The 19,766-nt window shown below is 38.6% G+C and overlaps 1 protein-coding gene across 4 annotated transcripts in view; it reads left to right on the plus strand.

Annotated features, from left to right (window-relative positions):
- Nucleotides 1-19,766, plus strand: part of lrba (LPS-responsive vesicle trafficking, beach and anchor containing) — a 753,934-nt gene that overhangs the window by 596,692 nt on the left and 137,476 nt on the right. For all 4 annotated transcript variants that reach the window (XM_067992149.1, XM_067992164.1, XM_067992158.1 and 1 more), the window contains one exon: nt 11,625-11,777. In XM_067992149.1, the coding sequence (XP_067848250.1) occupies nt 11,625-11,777 (153 nt within the window). The remainder of the gene's footprint in view (nt 1-11,624; nt 11,778-19,766) is intronic.

Raw genomic sequence — 19,766 nt, forward strand, 5'->3', positions numbered from 1 at the left:
TCAAAAGACCTTCCTGCACAGTGGGCTGATTGATTATTTTGATTTGTTGTTCAAATATCAGTTAGCTGGTTTTGCCTGGAGGCTAGTGGTAATCAACATTGCAGAGAATCACATGAATTGGCTGCGGAGAGAGTTCATGCCAGTAGGTATCGCACTTTAATGAAGAAAGCTGAAGCATATGTGTGGTCACAACCAATTCATGTCTTCATACCATGAAAGCCTTGGGGTTCATGATCAAAGCAAAGGCCTAATCCTTACATTGCTGTACTGGGATATAACCTTTGTTTGAACCTATCTGAATGTTCTAGCGGTAGTATCTTTTAACAAATTCAAGTTAATTGTTCTTAACAATATTTTACTTGTGTTGCTTTTGTTTGATAAACGCTGTCTTAGCCTGCAATGTTTCTCTAAATGTGAATGATATAAATTGTGAATAATTAAATATACCAGAGTCCCATTGTTACCTGAAAAAAATTATCATAAAATAACTATTCATTCATTTTTAAAAAAAATCTGAAACACGTTATTTTTCCAGGAATAAATATTTTATCATAAGCATAAAGCATATTCAGGTTTTTAGGCTTTTAGTACTATGACTATAATGCATATTGCAGAAACCTTTAAGAAATGTTCTTCTGTTCCCTCTATTAAATCTCAGTGGGAGGTCTGCAAAGAGGTTTGAGTGAAGATTTGTGGAAAATAAGAGCAAAGTTCTTGGAGCTCTCCCCAATGCAGTACCCCCAAAACAAACAAAAAAAAGTCTGAAGACTTCCAATAGAGAAGAAATGAGCAGAATCACAGATCGTAAAAAAAAACCTCTACTTTTAGAAAAATAATCTCAGGCCACTGATTTGAACATAAAAAATGAATCGAATTAATCACAATTTTACAGATTTAAAAAAATATATAATATAAAATGCAGATCAGTAGGTGTATTATATAGTGGTATCAGGTATAACAATTGCATCAGTCAAGATTTTCTCTTCCTTCCACCTTCACCCAAAGCAAGACAATAGAAGGAAGTAAGTCAGTTTTGTTTACACAGTACAGTATTCAAATTGGAATTGGACCTGGAGTCATAGAACCTGTGTTCTGGTAATGCCAAATTCTATGATATCTGTTTTGAACAACTTTACAGTTGTAGTTGTTTAGGATTTTTATTCATTTTTCTTACCCCTTCAACCAAATGAGAAAAATCTGTTCACAACACTGGAAACTTTTTTTTAAAATCCAAAACAATAAAAATTGCTTTTCTTTCTCTCGCTTCTCTCTTTCCCGCTTCCTACTGCCTAGCCATTTTTTTTCATGGCAGTTGCCAGTTCATTATATTAACCAGCACAATAGTGCCTGTTTTCAAATGTTGCAATATAGTTTTTATAGAAAAAAATACTTGATTTTCACATGCTTTATTTTGGAGGAAAATGTCACAGGTGCTTTAAAAATCCATCTACTGTCTGTCGTACTGCCAGTTATTTAGCATGCACAGATAGGTAGTACCAGATGCTCGAGAAATGTGCGTCATAGTTGGAGGGCATGTACATTGAGGCTGGCATATTTTCCATCCTGGAAAAAAAGTGCACAATCTTCTGGCTCCTTTAGAGCTATTTTTTCCCCCCATTGCTCAAGGTAGCAATCTTAATGATTTTAGGAGATCTTTAATAGATTTTCATCTGTTTGGTTTATCCTGGTCCAATTGCAACATTCTGTTAAATTCTTAAAAATGTACAACACAACAGTTCTGCAGACATGCTGGAATTTTAAAATATCATGACCACTGCGTGTAGAAATAAAAAGCTAGCATGTTGATTGATATAATGATGCTTCAACTGGTTATTTGGACATCTTTCTTTGCTCAAGTTACTTCCCTTTTAAATTGAATGCATCCAAAACAGTGAATACTTTGTTAGACATAATGTCAGTATCTTCGTTTAAACTTTGGCTTGTTCTAGGAAGAGCAAAGACAAGGGAGGTCAGAGGTAGGCGCAGTAACATTAATCTATGAAGTCTTAAACCACCTTCATGCTGACTGACTTTGCTTTCGTGTGCCCAAGAGTTATTGCTGGTCTCTGACCTGACGATTAATCTTCCAGGTTCTGGTCTTGATATTTTTTTTTCTTCAGCTGCTCTTAACTGAACATGAAATTCTAATGCAATATGTCACATCTAGTGATTGGGTAGTGTAGTTTGCAAATCTATGAAAAGATCTTGCTCATGTGAAGAGTTATCAGTTTTCTCCATTAGTTATCTTTAACATCCCACACAGTCAGGCACAGCTGCTCCTTTAAAGTATTGGTTCTTTCTCTTCTTCATGTCTCTTGCAAGTCTAACTGGCACTTACCACCTCTTATTTTGGGTGGCTTCCCTATAGTTGCTGTTCTTTCTTAGCCTCATGATGTCTTCTGATCACAAATGGAACTCCATTTGCTCCATTACTGAAATTCTCTCCAAGAAGCTTGGGCCTAAAAACCTGTTGACGGTGTGCCCGTTTTAAGGTCATAAAATGGATGCTTAAGCATCCAATATGGTAGGCGGCATGCACATTCTGTACTGGAAGTGTGCCACTCTCCATATTGGTAAAGGCTCCAGTGTAGGCGTTAAAAGCCCGTACCAGAAACAGATATTGGGCACTTTGCATATGCAAATAGGAGGCCCCCTTCTCAAAATCTAGCTGCTCTGAACCGTGCTGTGTTTACATGTGGCCTGACCAGCGTTCCTTAAAGGGACCAGTGGAGGTCGCACCAAAATGGGTTTAAAAAAAAATACTATTTTCAATTACTCCCCCAGGCTCCACAGCACTTCCGAAGATTGCTTGCTCTCCCACCCTCCCCACCCCACACTCCTCCCCCGCCCCAGGGACTGACCTAAGGGCCGCTGTCAGGGAGGCAGCTGACCCAACTTCATCCAGTAAGTTGTCTCTGGATGTGCGATTGGAGTTTGCAGCTCGCCAGTAATAGTTGATGAGGCCCGAGGCCCAACTTTGGGTGAGCCTTGGGTCTCTGGTTTTTGGCGCGCTGTCTACCAGACCGCAAATACTAGTTCATAAGAACACACAAGTTTTTCAGTCTTCGATAAGCTAGCCCTGTTACCAGACTTGGGAGAAGTCCCAATTGTAACTATCAAGGTATCACATTAAAAAGAACAAGTTTCACACCATCCTTTTGAATTGTCTTTTTAGGTACCTTATTCCTCATCATTCTCCAATTTAGTATCATCTGCATATTTGCTGGCCATATTTTTGTTGCATGCATCAGATCATTCAAATGATTATAACTTATAATTGAGTTCTCAAGACCAGCTCCTGAGCTCCAACACTAGTAACTTTTATAGCTTGTTCATAAAAGAATGCTTTTCCCTATATTTGGATAACTTGGTAGATGGTAGTTTTAAATCTAGCTCTATCTTGGTGCATGTCATCTCGGTGCATGTCATCTCGGCTCACCACCACCTTCTCAAGGGCAGTTAGGGATGGGCAATAAATGCCGGCCTCGCCAGCGACACCCACATCCCGTGAACGAATTTAAAAAAATTATTAAGATGGCTCAACTGAGGAGTATTCTTAGTGTAGAGATTTATCAGAGATACTTGGAGAACTGTGGCCTCATCACAAAATCATAGACGTTTACAAAAGAGAAAGATGCTTTTTGTCGCATTGTGTCTGTGCTGACTCTTTACTAGAATAATCTAAAACTAATCCCATTGCCTCGCTCTCTCCCCATAACCTTCTATCTCCCTCTGCTTCTAATAATTATCCAATTTTCCCTTAAGTATGCAATGGTCTCTGCTTCTGTCACCCCCTGTGGCAATTCCTCAGTGCAAAGACATTTTTCCTAACCCATCTCTTCAATTTCTCAGTGATAATTTAAGTTGAAGACCCCTCATCACTAACTCCCCAACCGGAGTAAATTGTCTTTCCATAGTCAATCTATCAAAACTGTTTAGAATTTTAAAAACCTCTATTAAATCTTCTCTTCGCCTTCTCTGCTGCAGTGGAAATAGTCCCGGTGTCTAAAGTCTCCTCATAGCTAAAGTTTCCCATCTCTGGCGCCATCCTGGACAATTTATTCTGTATACTCTCTATGGCTTTAATGTTCTTTTTATAAGGCAGTAGCCAACTCTTTACACAGTACTCCTAACTGTGGTCTAACCAATGTTTAGTATAAGTTCATTAGTATTCCTTTCCTCTTATGCCCCATTTATTAAAAAAAATACTATTGGCCTTTTATAGCTTTATCTACCTGCCCTTGCACTTTCAGGGAATTATGTGTTTGAACCCCTCGTTTCTCTGTTCATCAATGCCTTTCATTGTCTTTCCATATAGTGTATATCCCCATTTTGTTTTGTCTAAAATGTATTACCTTACACTTATCCACATTAAATTGCATGTGCTACCTCTAAGCATTCTGCTAACCTGTCTATGTTTTCCTGAAGTCTTTTGCAGTCCTCCTCGCTGTTTGCCAAACTTATAACTTTTGTGTCAAAACATTTTGAGATTCTATGCCCTATACCCAAATTCAAATCATCTATATATAACTAGAACAAAACTGGACCCAGCACTGGCCCCTGGGGTAGACCTCTTCCAACACTTCTCTAGTCCAATCAAATAATTTACTCTAACTCATTGTTTCTTGTCAGTTACCAACTTTCTATCTATGATGCTACATTTCCTCTTATACCATGCACCTGAATTTTTCCAATAAGCCTCTTGTGGAAACACCTAATCAAATACTTTCTGAAAATCCATATGCACTACATCTACTGTATTCCTTTTATTCATCCAGTCACTTCTTCAAAAAAAACTTCAAATTTGTTAAACATGACAACTTGAACTGGCTGTTCTTGCTCCAGCAAACAATCTGAATCTGGTTTTACATGGTCTAATTAGTTTACTCTCCCTTTGAAAATAAAGCTATCTTAAGTTGCCGACCCCAAAATGTAGCCCTCTGGTGGCTGTTGTGTAGATTGTGAGGGTACGTGAACCGCACAACTTGGTCACCGATCAACATTGCCTCCCGTTGTGTGAGTGCAGAGAAGTATTTTGGATCTTTTCCAAAATTCATTCTTAAAGCAATATCTGAATTTCATCTTGCCCAAGAAATTATACTTACCTACTTCCTTGAGGTGCATAAAATGGAACAGCGTACGAATTCCAGGCTGGTGTAATAAGAATCTCTCAAAGGATAGACTATATAAAAAGGCTCAAAAATCCCAAGCTATTAACAATGTGTGAATTAAGACTTTGCATAAACTTTCACCAAAAAAATGGTCCCATTTGTTAATGAACTATATTCAATGTTCTCAGCTGGCAAAGATTAATCCTTTTCATTCTACAAGAATTGTATACAAGCTCATTTTGAGTATGTTGCATTCCAAGGCTTGGTATCCTGGGCATAGAGTACAAAAGCAAGGAAGTTGTGCAAAACCTTTATAAAACACTGGTTCGGCCTCAGCTGGAGAATTGTGTTCAATTCTGGGCACCACACTTTAGGATGAATGATAAGCACTTGGAGAGGGTGCAGAAGAGATTTATTAGAATAGTACCAGAGATGAGGGACTTCAGTTATGTGGAGAGACTAGAGAAGCTGGGGTTGTTCTCCTTAGAACAGAGAAGGTTAAGGGGAGATTTGCTAGAGGTGTTCAAAATCATGAAAGGTTTTGATAGAGTAAATAAGGAGAAACTGTTTCCAGTGGCAGAATGATTGGCAAAAGAACCAGCGGCGACATGAGGAAACATTTTTTCACACAGCGAGTTGTAATGATCTGGAATGCACTGCCTGAAAGGGTGGTGGAAGCAGATTCAATGGTAACTTTCAAAAGGGAATTGGATAAATACTTGAAGAGAAAAAAATTACAGGGCTATGGGGAAAGAGCAGGGGAATGGGACTAATTGGATAGCTGTTGAAAGAGTCGCCACAGGTCATAATGGGCCGAATGGCCTCCTCCTGTGCTGTACCTACTATGATGAGACATTTTGTCCTAGCCACTGGGGCACTGTAGAAATTTTTTTTGTATATTTTTAAAGGAGACTCAGCAGTTTGACTAGTTGTTTTGATGCTGTTATTTCTTAGAATTTAAAAATAGTGATGTAAAATGCTAAATTTACACGTATGGAATATTTTGATGACCAGGGACTTGAATAAGAGTCGATTTTAACCCTTCACTTCAGACAAGGACAGGGTGTGCGGGGAGTTAAAATTGCCCTCAGATTCCAATTTTAGCTCCCGGGTTTTAGGAAGCGTGCGAGGTCCTTGCCGCAGGCAGGCAGGCGGGAGCCTCATTAAAATACAAAAGTTGGGGTCTTATCACGTAATTTGCATGCTTAACGCCAGGTGTCATCCTTGCCAGGAACACCAGGCACCAAGGAGGCCTAGAAGAGGGCTGGAATGGTAAGTGACCATTTTGGTTTCCTTGTGGGTCAAGAGCTGCAGAAATTAAATTTTGGGCCTCCCCCCTTCCTGACCGCGATTGGGTCCGAAGCCGCGCCCCCCCCCAAACCTGATTCACTTACCTGACTGCTGGGGTGTCCCCGGTAGCGGCTTTTGCCGTACTCGCCCCGCTGCCACCTGTTGGCTTCATGTCATTATCACCAGGTTTGGGCGGGAGTTGGACCTGTACTATGTTAATGAGGCCCAGGAGTTATAAAGGCCTGTGCCTCCCGCCTGCAAGTCGCAATGAACCAGTCACTCACCTTGCGGCCCCACACTCACTTCGCACCCCAGTTTAAAATCGGGTCTGAAATGTACAAAACAAAGACTTTTAGTCTCTAGTCTCTGTCATGCGAAAACATAGTTTAGTTAAAACTGATTAGCCCAATTTAGAGTCCGTATTATTGGACTTGATTTTGATAGCTGTAAGAATGGGAGGGGTACCTCCATCAATCTTTCCACACACTGACACTTCAATTTTATTCATAAATATGTGAAATCCATGCCAGCCAGTTTGTGGAAGAAATTTCCAACCAGCACAGTAACCAACTGGTGTTACAGTGAACATGTGCAATGCTCCCGTGCTTTAGATTTTAAACTGTGATGGTGAACAGAGCACATGTTGACCATAAATGGCAGTTGATGCTAGCTCAATTGTTAATTTTAAATCTGAGGTTGATAGATTTTTATTAACTAAAGGTATTAAGGGATTTGGGGCTAAGGCAATATGGAGTTCGGTCACAGATCAGCCATGATCTCATTGAATAGCAGAACAGGCTCGAGGGGCTAAATGGCCTGTTCCTATGTTCCTATAACACCAGCAGATGACTGTACCAGCTGGTAACTTCCTTCACGCAAGCAGAGCATCACCACTTCGCACATGTTCTTTATTAAAATGAAAGTACCAGTAAGCAGAGAAATTGATGAGGGTTGCTCTTTGGGAGCACGGAGACTCAAGTAAGCAATGAAAAGTTGAGACAAGTAAAAAAAATGTTCTCAATAAATAACAGCAATTTGGAAATATAGTGCAAATGTATTTATTTCCAAAATAGGTTTTAAGTCAAGCTCTGCTCTTACATTGAGAGTATTGATAACTTGGCTGAGAAGTGGCAAAATTTTGTAAATCAAAATGTCTTTTTTATATCCTGTTCCATTGTACTAGAAGAATTTGGGGAGTGTCTTTTTTGTTGAACACTACTTTATTTCCTCAGTATATATTTACATTAATGAAAACTGAGCTCTTTTTCTTTCCATTTAAATATCTGTGTTGTAACATTCTGAATGCTTGTTGAAAAATTTCCACAATCATGTCCAACACCTTTTATGGGGGATTTTTGTGAGTGCTGCTCATATCACTCATTTTATTTTTAGGCACTTCGATTAAATTTTATTCTGCTCATTTTATTAAGGTGTTAAGCAAAAGTTACAAAAACCTTGAAACCTTTGTGAATCTCTTCAGTACTAACTTTCAAGCAATTCCTCATTCATTTTCTAACCTGCAGCGCTATTGCTTCTATTTTTGTTGTGCCTTTATAAGGTAGGCACACCCTTTGTTTCTTCCACTTCCCCCTTCAACCAAAACTTCTCAATTTACCCATGACACTCATTTTTTTTAAAAATTGAATGAAAACTCTTACTTATAACCACAGATATCAGATAAACCATATCTATGTTCAAAGAAGTTGTAATAGTGGGCAAAAATTCAATGTAATTCTGAGATGCAGGGATTTTTTTGTTAATTCAAATGGTCCTTGTCTGCTTATATTGATTGAGCTGTTGGTAATCTTGTTGAATGTAACCTCAACAACAACTATCGTCAATGACTTCTTGATTTTGATATTGGCAGTTCTGTCAAACTGCATAACAGTTTTATCAAGTGTGCACGCTTTTACAAATAATTGTGAGTATAGAACCTTGGCTCAGTGGTAGCACTCTCATCTGAGTTAGAAGGTTATGGGTTCAAGTCCCGTTCCAGAGAATTGAGCACATAACCTAGGCTGACACTTCAGTGCAGTACTGAGGGAGCGCTGCGCTTTCGGAGGTGCTGTCTTTCGGATGATATGTTAAACCAAGGCCCTTTCTACCTCCTCAAGTAAAGATAAAAGACCCCCCCTCAAGTAGAGATAAAAGAGAAGGGGAGTTCTTCCTGGTGACTTGGATAATAATTATCCTTCAACCAACATCACTAGAACAATTTATCTGGTCATTATCACATTGCTGTTTGTGGGACTTTGCTGTGTGCAAATTGGCTGCTGCATTTCCCTACAGTACAACAGAGACTACACTTCATAAACATTTCATTGGTTGTGAAGCACTTTGGGACCTCCTGAGGTCATGAAAGATACTATAGAAATTCAGATTTTAAGATTCCTTCGAATCTGGATATGTAAAAAATTTATTTTTTCAATGTATGAAGTACCACGGAATATGTTTTTAGGAAATAATTGCAAAGGAGGACTTAATATAAGGAAATAGTTGGAAGAATTTAAATTTAAGGCAATTTATAAACCTATAATGCAAAAATAAGGTTATGATTATATAGCGAGTTTTTTTTAAAAACGGAATAAAGTGTAAACTTGTAGCTGTACTCACTACATAGATTAATTGTTAATCCATTAACAATTTCTGCATAACTCATTCATTTTGTAGCAATTTCAAGATTTTAAAAAGTTGCAATGTTGCCTTCTGCATTAGTAAATTGGTAATTATTTTCTTACATGATAGCAGCCCTGCTGAGGTTAGATAAACCAAAGGTTTCGTCTTTTCATCATATAAGTTAATTGTGAAATTTCTTTGGAAGGATCTGCAATTCTGTAGTTTACAATGGTGTACTTGGTGATAGAAGAGATAATAACTTAATTCCTTTCTTGATCCTTGCTGTCTCTGCACTGACTGCCCCAACCTGACCTTGCTCAGCATCTGATGACCTATTCTGTTGCTGTCAGTTGCCTGGAAGGCTGCTGCTGTTGAAAGTGGCCCTAAGGGGTGCCCAGGAACCACTGGTCCACTGACCCATAAGAACAAGGGATTTAGATCAGAGCCACTTGCTTTTGACATGGCTGCACAGGGCCAGTGCACATAATAGCCATCAGACTGGCCTGTATTTTTCTGCTTGTTAAATGGTATGGGGTTTGTGCTTGTTGAGAGCCAGACGAATTTTACATCAGGCACTTGCTGTGATTTTCAGATACTGCAGTAATTACATACATTAACCCTATTTTGTTTGAGAGTGCCAGAATAGCTTGCAGCATACTTACTTGTTTTAACCAGCAATAATAATGTTGCAGATAATTAGTGAGGTTACCACGAATGAAGTGGGAAGTGTAAAGGTGAAGGACTTTGAAAGTGCCTGAGGGATGAAGGAGAGAAGAGGGGAGATATTAAATGCAGAAGTGCATTGTGTTTCATCGTGGCCAATTTTTTTTGGTACTCTTTTGTTAGTGTATGATAAAGGTGTAACAAATATAAGTTATTACATTGTGATGCAATCTATATTTTTGCTCAATTAAGTAGTCAAGCATCCCTGCACTTTGTTTCCAATTAGTGATTGGGGGGAGAATTGCCTTAGTTATAGGTCATATTGAATGGTTTGCAACAGCATGTGGAAGTTTTGAATGTTACAAAATCTCACCAATAATTAAGGTGACCAAAGTAACATTAACATTTCATTCATTCTCTCTCTCTCCCCCTCTCTCTCTCTCTCTCTCTCTCTCTCAGTAATTTTGACTTTTGACGATAGTGTAAAACATGCGATATCGGCTCATCCACTCTTTAAACGTCTCTCCCGATTTTTAATTTTCATCAAAAGTCAAAATTTCTCTTTTTCTTTTTCTCTCTCTTTTCATACTCATACTGGATCCACATTTGTTCAATAAAATCTAGTAGTTTGTGCAGATTTTAGTTTATGCAAAGAGAAATCATCTTGTATTTAATGCATGAACCTGAAATAAAATATTATTGGAGACTGCAAAGAGCAGACAATTTAATGGTTTAGCTAGGGTGAAATATGATATCAAACAGTTCAATCTCTCGATAAATATGACAAGTCATAAAAATATGATGCAGGTCCATAACTATGAAAAAATGTTGTAGTGTTCTTGTTAATTTGATGACTTCTGACAAAATGGCCTTATTAGAGGTAGCAGCTGTACCACCAGAGTATCTTTAAGTTCTCACACTTTGATTTAGAACCCTTTGAGTATTGTGTACAACAACTTGAATTATATTATTTCCCCTTTACTTCCAAATTCCTAGCTATGCATGTTTGAATGGCTGGGTAGCTCCAACCCAAGTACTGTGCCAGGTTTTTGTCTTTGTCCTTAACCTAAAAACAAAAAAAATTAATAATCTGAAGCTGATGTTGAACCCTTGTCCCAAATTCACTGGCAGTGGGCCAATACTATTTATAATGTTTTTAGGAAAGTGAATGTTTTTCTTCATTTATTTTTAATTGTCAGCTTGGTTCAGTGATGGCACTCTCACCTCGGGATCAGAAAGTTATGAGTTCAAGGACAACTAAAGACTTAAGCACATCATCTAGGCTGACCCTTCAGTGCAGTACTGAGGAGTGCTGTATTGTTGGAAGTTCTATCTTTCTGATGAGATGTTAAACCGAGGTGATGTAAGAGATCCCACAGAACTCCCGGTATCCTGGCCAACATTTATCGCTCGATTAACACATTGGTCATTTATCTCATTTGCTATTTGTGGGAAGTACTTTAAAAGATGTCATGAGAACATGAAAGGTGCAGTATACATGCAAGTCTTTTTCTTTCTTGTGTGCAGTGTTGATGTTGGTTAGTTAAATTGTCATGGGTGTCCTAGTTAATTGTTCAGCACACTAATGCCAATTCTATGTTGGTTATTGGAACTATTATAAATGCATTGGTCATTGAAGTGTGCTGATATAGCATATGTTTGTCAAGGATGGTTTTTAAGCAGTTGGGCTGTACTGAACTGAAGTTCATCTTATAGTAACAGCCATATTTAAATTTCTTCAATACTTGAAAAACAAATTCACAGTGGCTAAGAAGCTTGATCATACTTAGCAGATTAAAATAACGCCTTAATAGGATGGTTGATGCATTACTTAAGTTAAAATATGTGTCTGATTTGTGATGATTGGGCTGATTATGATAAAGTAGCCTCTGGCTGTTAAACCATCATTTTAGTAAAACGGCTGATCATTTATTTCTTACACAGGAGCTGATTCCTGAATTTTATTATCTCCCGGAGATGTTTGTCAATTCCAACAATTACAATCTGGGTGTGATGGATGATGGGACTGTGGTGTCTGATGTAGAGCTTCCACTATGGGCCAAAACTCCAGAAGAGTTTGTTCGCATAAACAGGCTGGTAAGAGATTTATCTTATTTCTTTAATGTCTATCACGCAGCCACTCCTTGATGGTGGAAACTGGTTTATAGTATGAGATGATAGTAAACTTACAAAAAGCAGTTGTATAAAATTGTCATTATGAATTTTATCAGCTGGCTGTGGAGCTGAATACTCAAAGGACAAATTCAGAATTGGTTCTATAGGATAGTGTTTTGTTCTTGTATGGATCAGTTGGTTCTATGTTGCAGTTTCAAAAAGTAATTAATATTAGTAAAGAAAAAGTACTGGAGAAATTAATAGGACTAAAAGCTGACTAATCCCCTGGACCTGATGGCGTACATCCAGAGATGTTAGATACATTGGTTTTGATCTTCCAGAATTCCCTAGATTCTAGAATAGTCCCCGTGGATTGGAAGGCAGCAAATGTAACCCCACTATTCAAGAAAGGAGGGAGAGAGAAAACAGGGAACTATAGGCCAGTTAGCCTGACATCAATAGTAGGGAAAATGCTAGAATTTATTATTAAGGATGTAGTAACTGAGCACTTGGAAAATCATAATATGATTAGGCAGAGTCAACACGGTTTTATGAAAGGGAAGTCGAGTTTGACAAATCTATTTAAAGTTTTTTGAGGGTGTAACTAGTAGGGTAGATAAAGGGGAACCAGTGGATGTAGTATATTTGGATTTTCAAAAGGCATTCAATAAGGTGCCACACAAGAGGTGGTTACACAAGATTAGGGCTCCTGGAATTGGGAGTAATATATTAGCATGGATAGAGGATTGGCTAGCGGACAGAAAACAGAGAGTAGGAATAAACAGGTCATTTTTGGGTTGGCAGGTTGTAAGTAGTGGGGTGCCGCGAGGATCAGTGCTTAGGCCTCAGCGGTTTACAATATATATCAATTACTTAGATGAGGGGACCGAGTGTAATGTATCCACGTTTGCTGACGATACAAAGCTAGATGGGAAGGTAAGCTGAGAAGAGGCTGCAAAGGGATATAGACAGGTTAAGTGAGTGGGTGAGAAGGTGGCAGATGGAGTATAATGTGGGGAAATGTGAAATTATCCATTTTGGTAGGAAGAGTAGAAAAGCAGAATATTTTTTAAAAGGTGAGAGACTACGAAATGTTGGTATTCAAAGGGATTTGGGTGTCCTTGTACACGAATCACAGAAAGTTAACATGCAGGTACAGCAGGCAATTAGGAAGGCAAATGGTATGTTAGCCTTTATTGTGAGGGAGTTGGAGTATAAGAGTACGGAAGCCTTGCTGCAATTATATAGGGCTCTGGTGAGACCACATCTGGAGTACTGTGTGCAGTTTTGGTCTCCTTACCTAAGGAAGGATGTACTTGCCTTAGAGGAGGTGCAACAAATGTTCACTATATTGATACCTGGGATGAGAGGATTGTCCTATGAGCAGAGATTGAGTAGAATGGGCCTATACTTTCTGGAATTTAAAAGAATGAGAGGTGATCTCATTGAAATGTATAAAATTCATAGAGGGCTTGATAGGGTAAATGCTGAGAGGCTGTTTCCCCTGGCTGGAGAGTCTAGAACTAGGGGTCAATGTCTCAAGATAAGGGGTCAGCCGTTTAAGACCGAGATGAGGAAAAATTGCTTCACTCAGATGGTTGTGAATCTTTGGAATTCTCTACTCCAGAGGGTTGTGGATGCTCAGTCGTTGAGTATATTCAAGATTGAGAGCGATAGATTTTTGGACATTAGGGGAATCGAGGGCTATGGGGATAGGCCGGGAAAGTGGAGTTGAGATGGAAGATCGGCCGTGATCTTATCGAAGGGTGGATCAGGCTCAAGTGGCCATATGGCCTAGCCCTGCTCCTGTTTCTTATGTTCTTAAAAAAAGAAAATTATATAAAAGTCTCGTGCGGCTGGCTACCACGATAGAGGAAATTAATTGCTCTTTAATTTACTTATTTCACGTATGTTGAAAGATCTAATACTTTGATGGTCAGAAGTCATCAATAGATGCACCTACAGTAGTTAAACCTCCAGGATATACTCATCCTTGTTGGGTTAGTTGAGCTTTGTTGTTCTTGTTAGTTTAGCTGAATAAGTGTGAAATCTTGGGAGTTTCCGTCAATACCGCCATAGTCCGTTGTCCTTATTCTGCTTGATGTATTTTTCTGGGGACTTAAGATAAAAGTAAAGTGTTCCACTACCTCCTCAGTTGAAACACCTGTTCTGATCCTCGTGCAGTGTAGTTTTTTCACTGGAAGCTGAAGAAAGGAGTCATTGGTCAGGTACTTATTTTATGGATGTGTTGTCATAAATACTTGTTGTGGAGAACATCTGTATGTCATTAGACTCCCCACCCCCCCCCCCCCCCCCCACAACAAGGCGACCTGATCTAGTATTTCTGACTTTTCTCCTAATCCTTATTTTGCTTAAAAACCTGACACTATAGTCAGAAAGCAGTTAAAGCCAGGAAGGTTGTTTTGGGGGGTAGGGGAAGGAAAGAATTACAATAAATTATGAATTTGGACATCATTATTTGTTTATATATGAGTTCTCTGGATTACAATCTGCTGGTGTTTACTTAGCTTTTGCTCCCTAGATACTTTTTCAAAAAAGTGATGTGTTCATTTGATACTTTTCAATTACTAGATCTAGTTAACAGTTAAAAATGACGACTTGCAGCAATTTTCTCATACCTTCAGTCTGTGTACAGGAATAAATTAAATCTAATTGTCCACAACATGAATAGGATATGTCTAAAATTTACTCACTTAATCCTTTGAGGAAGAAATACAGAATTATGCAGTGTTCTGAATGTCTTTTGGGGGAAGAAGAGTTACATCTATTTAAATAACAGGAAAGTACTGCTTCCGATAGCTATGCAAGTTTATATTTTTTAGACATCTCATCATTTAGCTTTAGCCAGCCTGATTTCAACATCGAGCTTGACTTGAGATTGGTTGTAGAAAAGTTCAATGATCAATCTTGCTGTACAACCTACAATTCTAGATAAGTGAATTCATTACATGAAATTGTCATAATATTTGATGACTCACATTGAGAATTTTGGTTACATGAAGCAAACTTGAGGGAGTACACAGTACCTTTAAGCATAGAATCAAGATGATGAAATACTATATGGGACAAAATGGATTCCTCTGCTGCGGATCCGACAGTGTGGGGGAATATTATTTGATGTAGGCTGTCATGGTGAAGGTGTGACAACAAGTGAATATTTTGGAGTTTGATTACCTTTGGGGATTAGAGAATTTTTTTTTATGCAGCACTTTCTCTCAGGAGGTTTAAATGGATGATGCAGTTATGATAGTGTAGATCACACTCAGTCTGTGAAAGGAGAGGCATGATGGCCAAATGACCTCTATTCCAAGTTTCTTATGCTGACTTGCTATATCACAAATGGTCTGACATGAGTACATTTCTGAGTGTAGAATGAGGTCAAGTTCTTTTTGATGTCTGGAGAGGCTACATAGACTGCAAACCACACATATTCAGGCCTGTCCTTCACTGACAGACTATTTCTTTTTTATACTAGTTGATGTCTCATGACATTGCTCACAAGTAGTTCAGGATCTGGTACGCAGTTGTGATGTGTAGCTGGTAACCTAGTCTGTGCCTTTAAGGCTACTACACAAGTACTCTATAGAAGTCCGTGTAATTATAGCTGCGGTGAATTATAGCTGAGATTAATTACAAGTTAGTAAATTGATTGTTAATTTCAAACTTTAGGTCACAAAGCACAGGATGAAGTGCCGAGTTTTCTGTCTCTTTTTAAAGATTGTTTTGCATCTGTAAGAAAGTGTGTCGTCTGGAGTTGGAAGATGTGTTGTTTTATAACAATAGGGGTGTTTATGGTGTGTAGAGGATAACATCTGGGCTGCTGATTCACAGTAAATGAATAAGTCAAATTCCATTTTTATTAAAGGGTATTATGGGATTTTTACTGGTGCTTTGGGGATTGAATTCCATGACCCTGTCATTATTTTGTGAAAACCATAAATGTTATTTATATTCTTTTACCTATGTTTTTAATTTTCATCCCTTGTCAGTTTTAAAGCGAAGAATGGAAAACAAGATGGTATGCAAGATGTACTAGTTGGTGTTAATTATCTGGTATTTTGCAATACTGAGTAGGGAGAGTAGAGTTTATCTGCACTGGAGATAGTTCTGAGCTTTGACAGCACTGGAAAAGGGACCTGGGCATTGGTAGAACTGGGGTGGGGGGCATGGAGCTTGGCAACACTGCAGTGGGGCTGCTGGGGTTTGGCAACATGGGTTTTTTTTTTAAGAATATTCAGATTTTTTTAAATCATACTATTTGGGCCTGCCTACAGTAGGGTAAGTGACATTTCAAAAATGCTGGAAAAGATAATAGACAGGGAGGGAGAGCAGGCAGACATCATGGTCCACATGGGAGGAAAGGAAAGGCTTGAAGTCCTGCAAAAGGTGTTTGAGATCAGGAAGAAGGTTTAGGAGCTGGAATTCAAAGGTAGCAATCTCCAGATTACTCCCTCAGTCACGTGTTATAATAGGGAAGAATAGGGAGCTCAACGAGTGGCTTTCAGGAAGACTCTTTCCATTTTGTGGGGCATTGGCACTATTTTTGGAGAAGATGTGAGCTATTCCACAAAGATAGGCTGAACAGAAAAGAAGCTAATATACTAGCAAAATAGATAAATAGAGAAGTGAGGAATCATTTTAACTGGGAACGAAGGGGCAGGGAAAATAAAAGCGATCAAAGAGCAAGTGGGGAAGGTAGAAACACATAAATTATTTTTATTTGTATATTAACCTTAACAAAAGGGATAACATGCAGAAGAAATAAAGGGAGTAGAGAAAAATCAAATCAACCAGTTCTAAGCAGACTGAATTAGAGGAACATGGTGTTAGCTTGGACAAAAAAAATCAAGGGATAAAGAATAGTGTAAATATGAACAAAAAAGATGAAGTGCATGTATGCAGTGCTCAGAGTGTGAGAAATAAACTGAAGAAATTAAAAACAATTATGTCAAAGTAATGTATAGCTTTAATAGCACTATCAGAGGCTTGGCTTCAGCCTGGTCAGGAGTGGAAAATAAACATATCAGGTTATAATATTTTTAGAAGGGGCAGAATAGTTGAGAGGAGGAGGAGTAGTGGTGGCATATTGGTGAAGGAGGGAAAACATGCTGTAGAGAGGACTGCTGTACACAGAGATTCAGTCTATATGGTTGGAGACCAAAGATTTAAAAATGGCATTATTACATTAGTGGGGTTGCACTATAGACCACTTAATTGTATTCTCTTCAGTATAGAAGATTAAGGGGTGATCTAATTGAGGTGTTTGAAATGATTAAAGGATTTGGTAGGGTAAATAGAGGGAAGCTATTTCCTCTGATGGGGGAGTCCAGAACAAGGGGGTGTATCATTAAAATTAGAGCTAGGCTATTCAGAGGTGATGTCAGGAAGCACTTCTTCACACAAAGGGTAGTGGAAATCTCCCCCAAAAAGCTGTTGAGGCTAGGTCAATTGAACATTTCAAATCTGAGATTGATAGATTTTTGTTGGGCAAGGGTATTAAGGGTTACGGAACCAAGGCGGGTAGATGGAGTTAAGATGCAGTTCAGCCATGATCTAACTGAACGTTGGACAGGCCTGAGGGGCTGAATGGCCTACTCCTGTTCCTATGTTCCTAAGGGAAATGGAAGAGGAAATCTGTAGATAGATCAGGGAGAAGAGCAAGAATAACAAAATTATTGTTTTAGGAGCTTTTTGATGGGGACAGGGAGAGAATGGAACTCCTAAAATATGTGCAGGACTCCTTCCTCAAGCAGTATCTCTGTATGTCTACAAGGGCAGAGGCATTGCTAGATCTAGTTACGAGCAATGAAGTAAATAAGTTAAATGTGGATGAGTACTTCATGAATGATGATCATAACATAAAAAGATTCAGGGTCCAAATTGAAAGGGAATAAGTTAGTAAAGAATAAGGGCACTAGATTGGAATAGCGCAGATGTTAGCAAGATGAAGGGTGAGCTAAATGAGTTGAGATGGAAAGAGAAATTGGCATACAGGACTGTAGATCAATAATGGGATGTTTTTAAATAGGAGATTGTAAAGGTGCAGAATAAATATATACAATTAGAAAAGGAAATGACTTCAAGTTTCAGAATGTTGTAGATAAATAAAGAGATTAGTAACAAACTAAAATTGTAGAAGAGGGCACATATTGATCTAACTATGATAAAAATAAGAAAATGCAAAGAAAGGAAAGAGGCTAAGAGAATGATAAGGAAAGCCAAGGAGAAAATCTCAAAATATTAAAAACAGCAAGCTGTCCTACAAATATATCAGTTAAAGAGAATTATACTCTTCCAATGAGAATATTTATGGAAGAGAATTATTAAAAGTGAGGTGGGACCCCCGAGAGGACAGGATAGTAAGTTAGAAGAGAATAAACAGAAATTGGCAGAGTTACTTAGCAAGTACTTTGCATCAGTGCTTACAATAGAGAAGGATATTGGGGAGGAGGTAAATTCCAAATTGGTTAAAAGTGAGAGGAGAGATTTAATAAATAAAAGGATGCTGCTGGAGGCTTGGAGGGTGGCTAATGTAACACTAATTTTCAAAAAGCGAGACAGAGCTAACCCAGGTAATTAAAGGTCAGTTAGTTTAATATCTGTGGTTGGGAAAATGTTGCAATATTTAATCAAAGGTGACATTACTAAATAAGTAGATAAAGAAATTAATTAGCAGCAGCCAACACGGATTTCAGAAAAGAAGATTGTGCTTCACAAACCTGATACCTCCTCGAGGAGGTGACATATGGTAGATGGGGGAAATGCAGTGGATGTGGTGTACATGGACTTTTAGAAAGTCTTTGACAAGGTACCAAGGAAATTATTGAAGAATGTTAAGGGGTATCAAATATGGGGAAGTGAAGCAAATCTGATCAAAAACTGGTTAGAAGAGAGGAAACAGAAAGTAGGAGTTAAGGGCAGTTTCTCAGATTGGTCGAAAGTGGGTATTCTGTTCTGGACCCAATTTCTCTTCACTGTGTACATCAGTGATTTCGGACTTGAGCAAGTGGTGTCCATATTTGCAGACGGTACTAAAATAGAAGGTATAGTAAATTTATGGACCAAAGGAAGCTATAAGAGGATATTGCTAAAATGATGGAATAAGCAAAAATGTGGCCAGTGGAGTTCAGTGTCAGTAAGTGTGAGATGGTATGTTTTGGTTGAAAAAAATAAAAGTAATAATTTATACTGTGAATGGAAGAAGGTTGGGTGATGTGGAAGAGCAGAGGGATTTTGGAGTTCTGGTTCACAAAACTTTAAAAGCAGCACCTCAAGTGGGTATGGCCATGGAAAGCTAACTGAAAATGGGTTTTATAGCAAGGTGGATAGAATGTAGAAGTCAAGATGTAATGGAAAATCTGTATAAAACCTTACTAAGACCACAGTTGGAGTTCTGTATGCAATTTTGTGCTTCATGCTATAGCAAGGATGTTGAGGGAATAGAAAGGATACAGCGCAGATTCACTAGGATGCTGCCTGGTATTGGAAATCCAAATAGGAAGAAAGACTCGAAAAACTGGGGCTGGTTTAATTAGAACAGAGGAGATTACAGAGTGATTTGATAGAGGTGTTTAAAATTATGAAGGGATATGACATGGTAGAAAGAAACTGACTATTTCCAGTGGTTGAGGGGTCTAGAACAAGGACACGTAGATATAAGATGAAATGTAAGAGACAGAGAGCAGGAGCAACTTTTATACACAGAGAGGGTTGTGAGGCTGCGGAATGCACTACCGGAGGTAGCGACTGAAACAGAGGGCATGACTGAGAATTTCTTCAGAGCTTTTCCTGTTCTGCCATCGGAAGTGTGGCAGAAACCCTGTTTAAGCGTGTAAGAGCCTAAGGATTGGTACCGAGCCAGGAATGGGGCCTAATTTTGAAAGAAACCTGTTTCTGGCACTGTGATCCTATTTCTCCAACTCACACTCCTTTCGAGTGCAGCTCAATGTT

The sequence above is a fragment of the Heptranchias perlo genome, chromosome 1, assembly GCF_035084215.1.
Source record: "Heptranchias perlo isolate sHepPer1 chromosome 1, sHepPer1.hap1, whole genome shotgun sequence".
In the NCBI taxonomy this organism is placed as follows: domain Eukaryota; kingdom Metazoa; phylum Chordata; class Chondrichthyes; order Hexanchiformes; family Hexanchidae; genus Heptranchias; species Heptranchias perlo.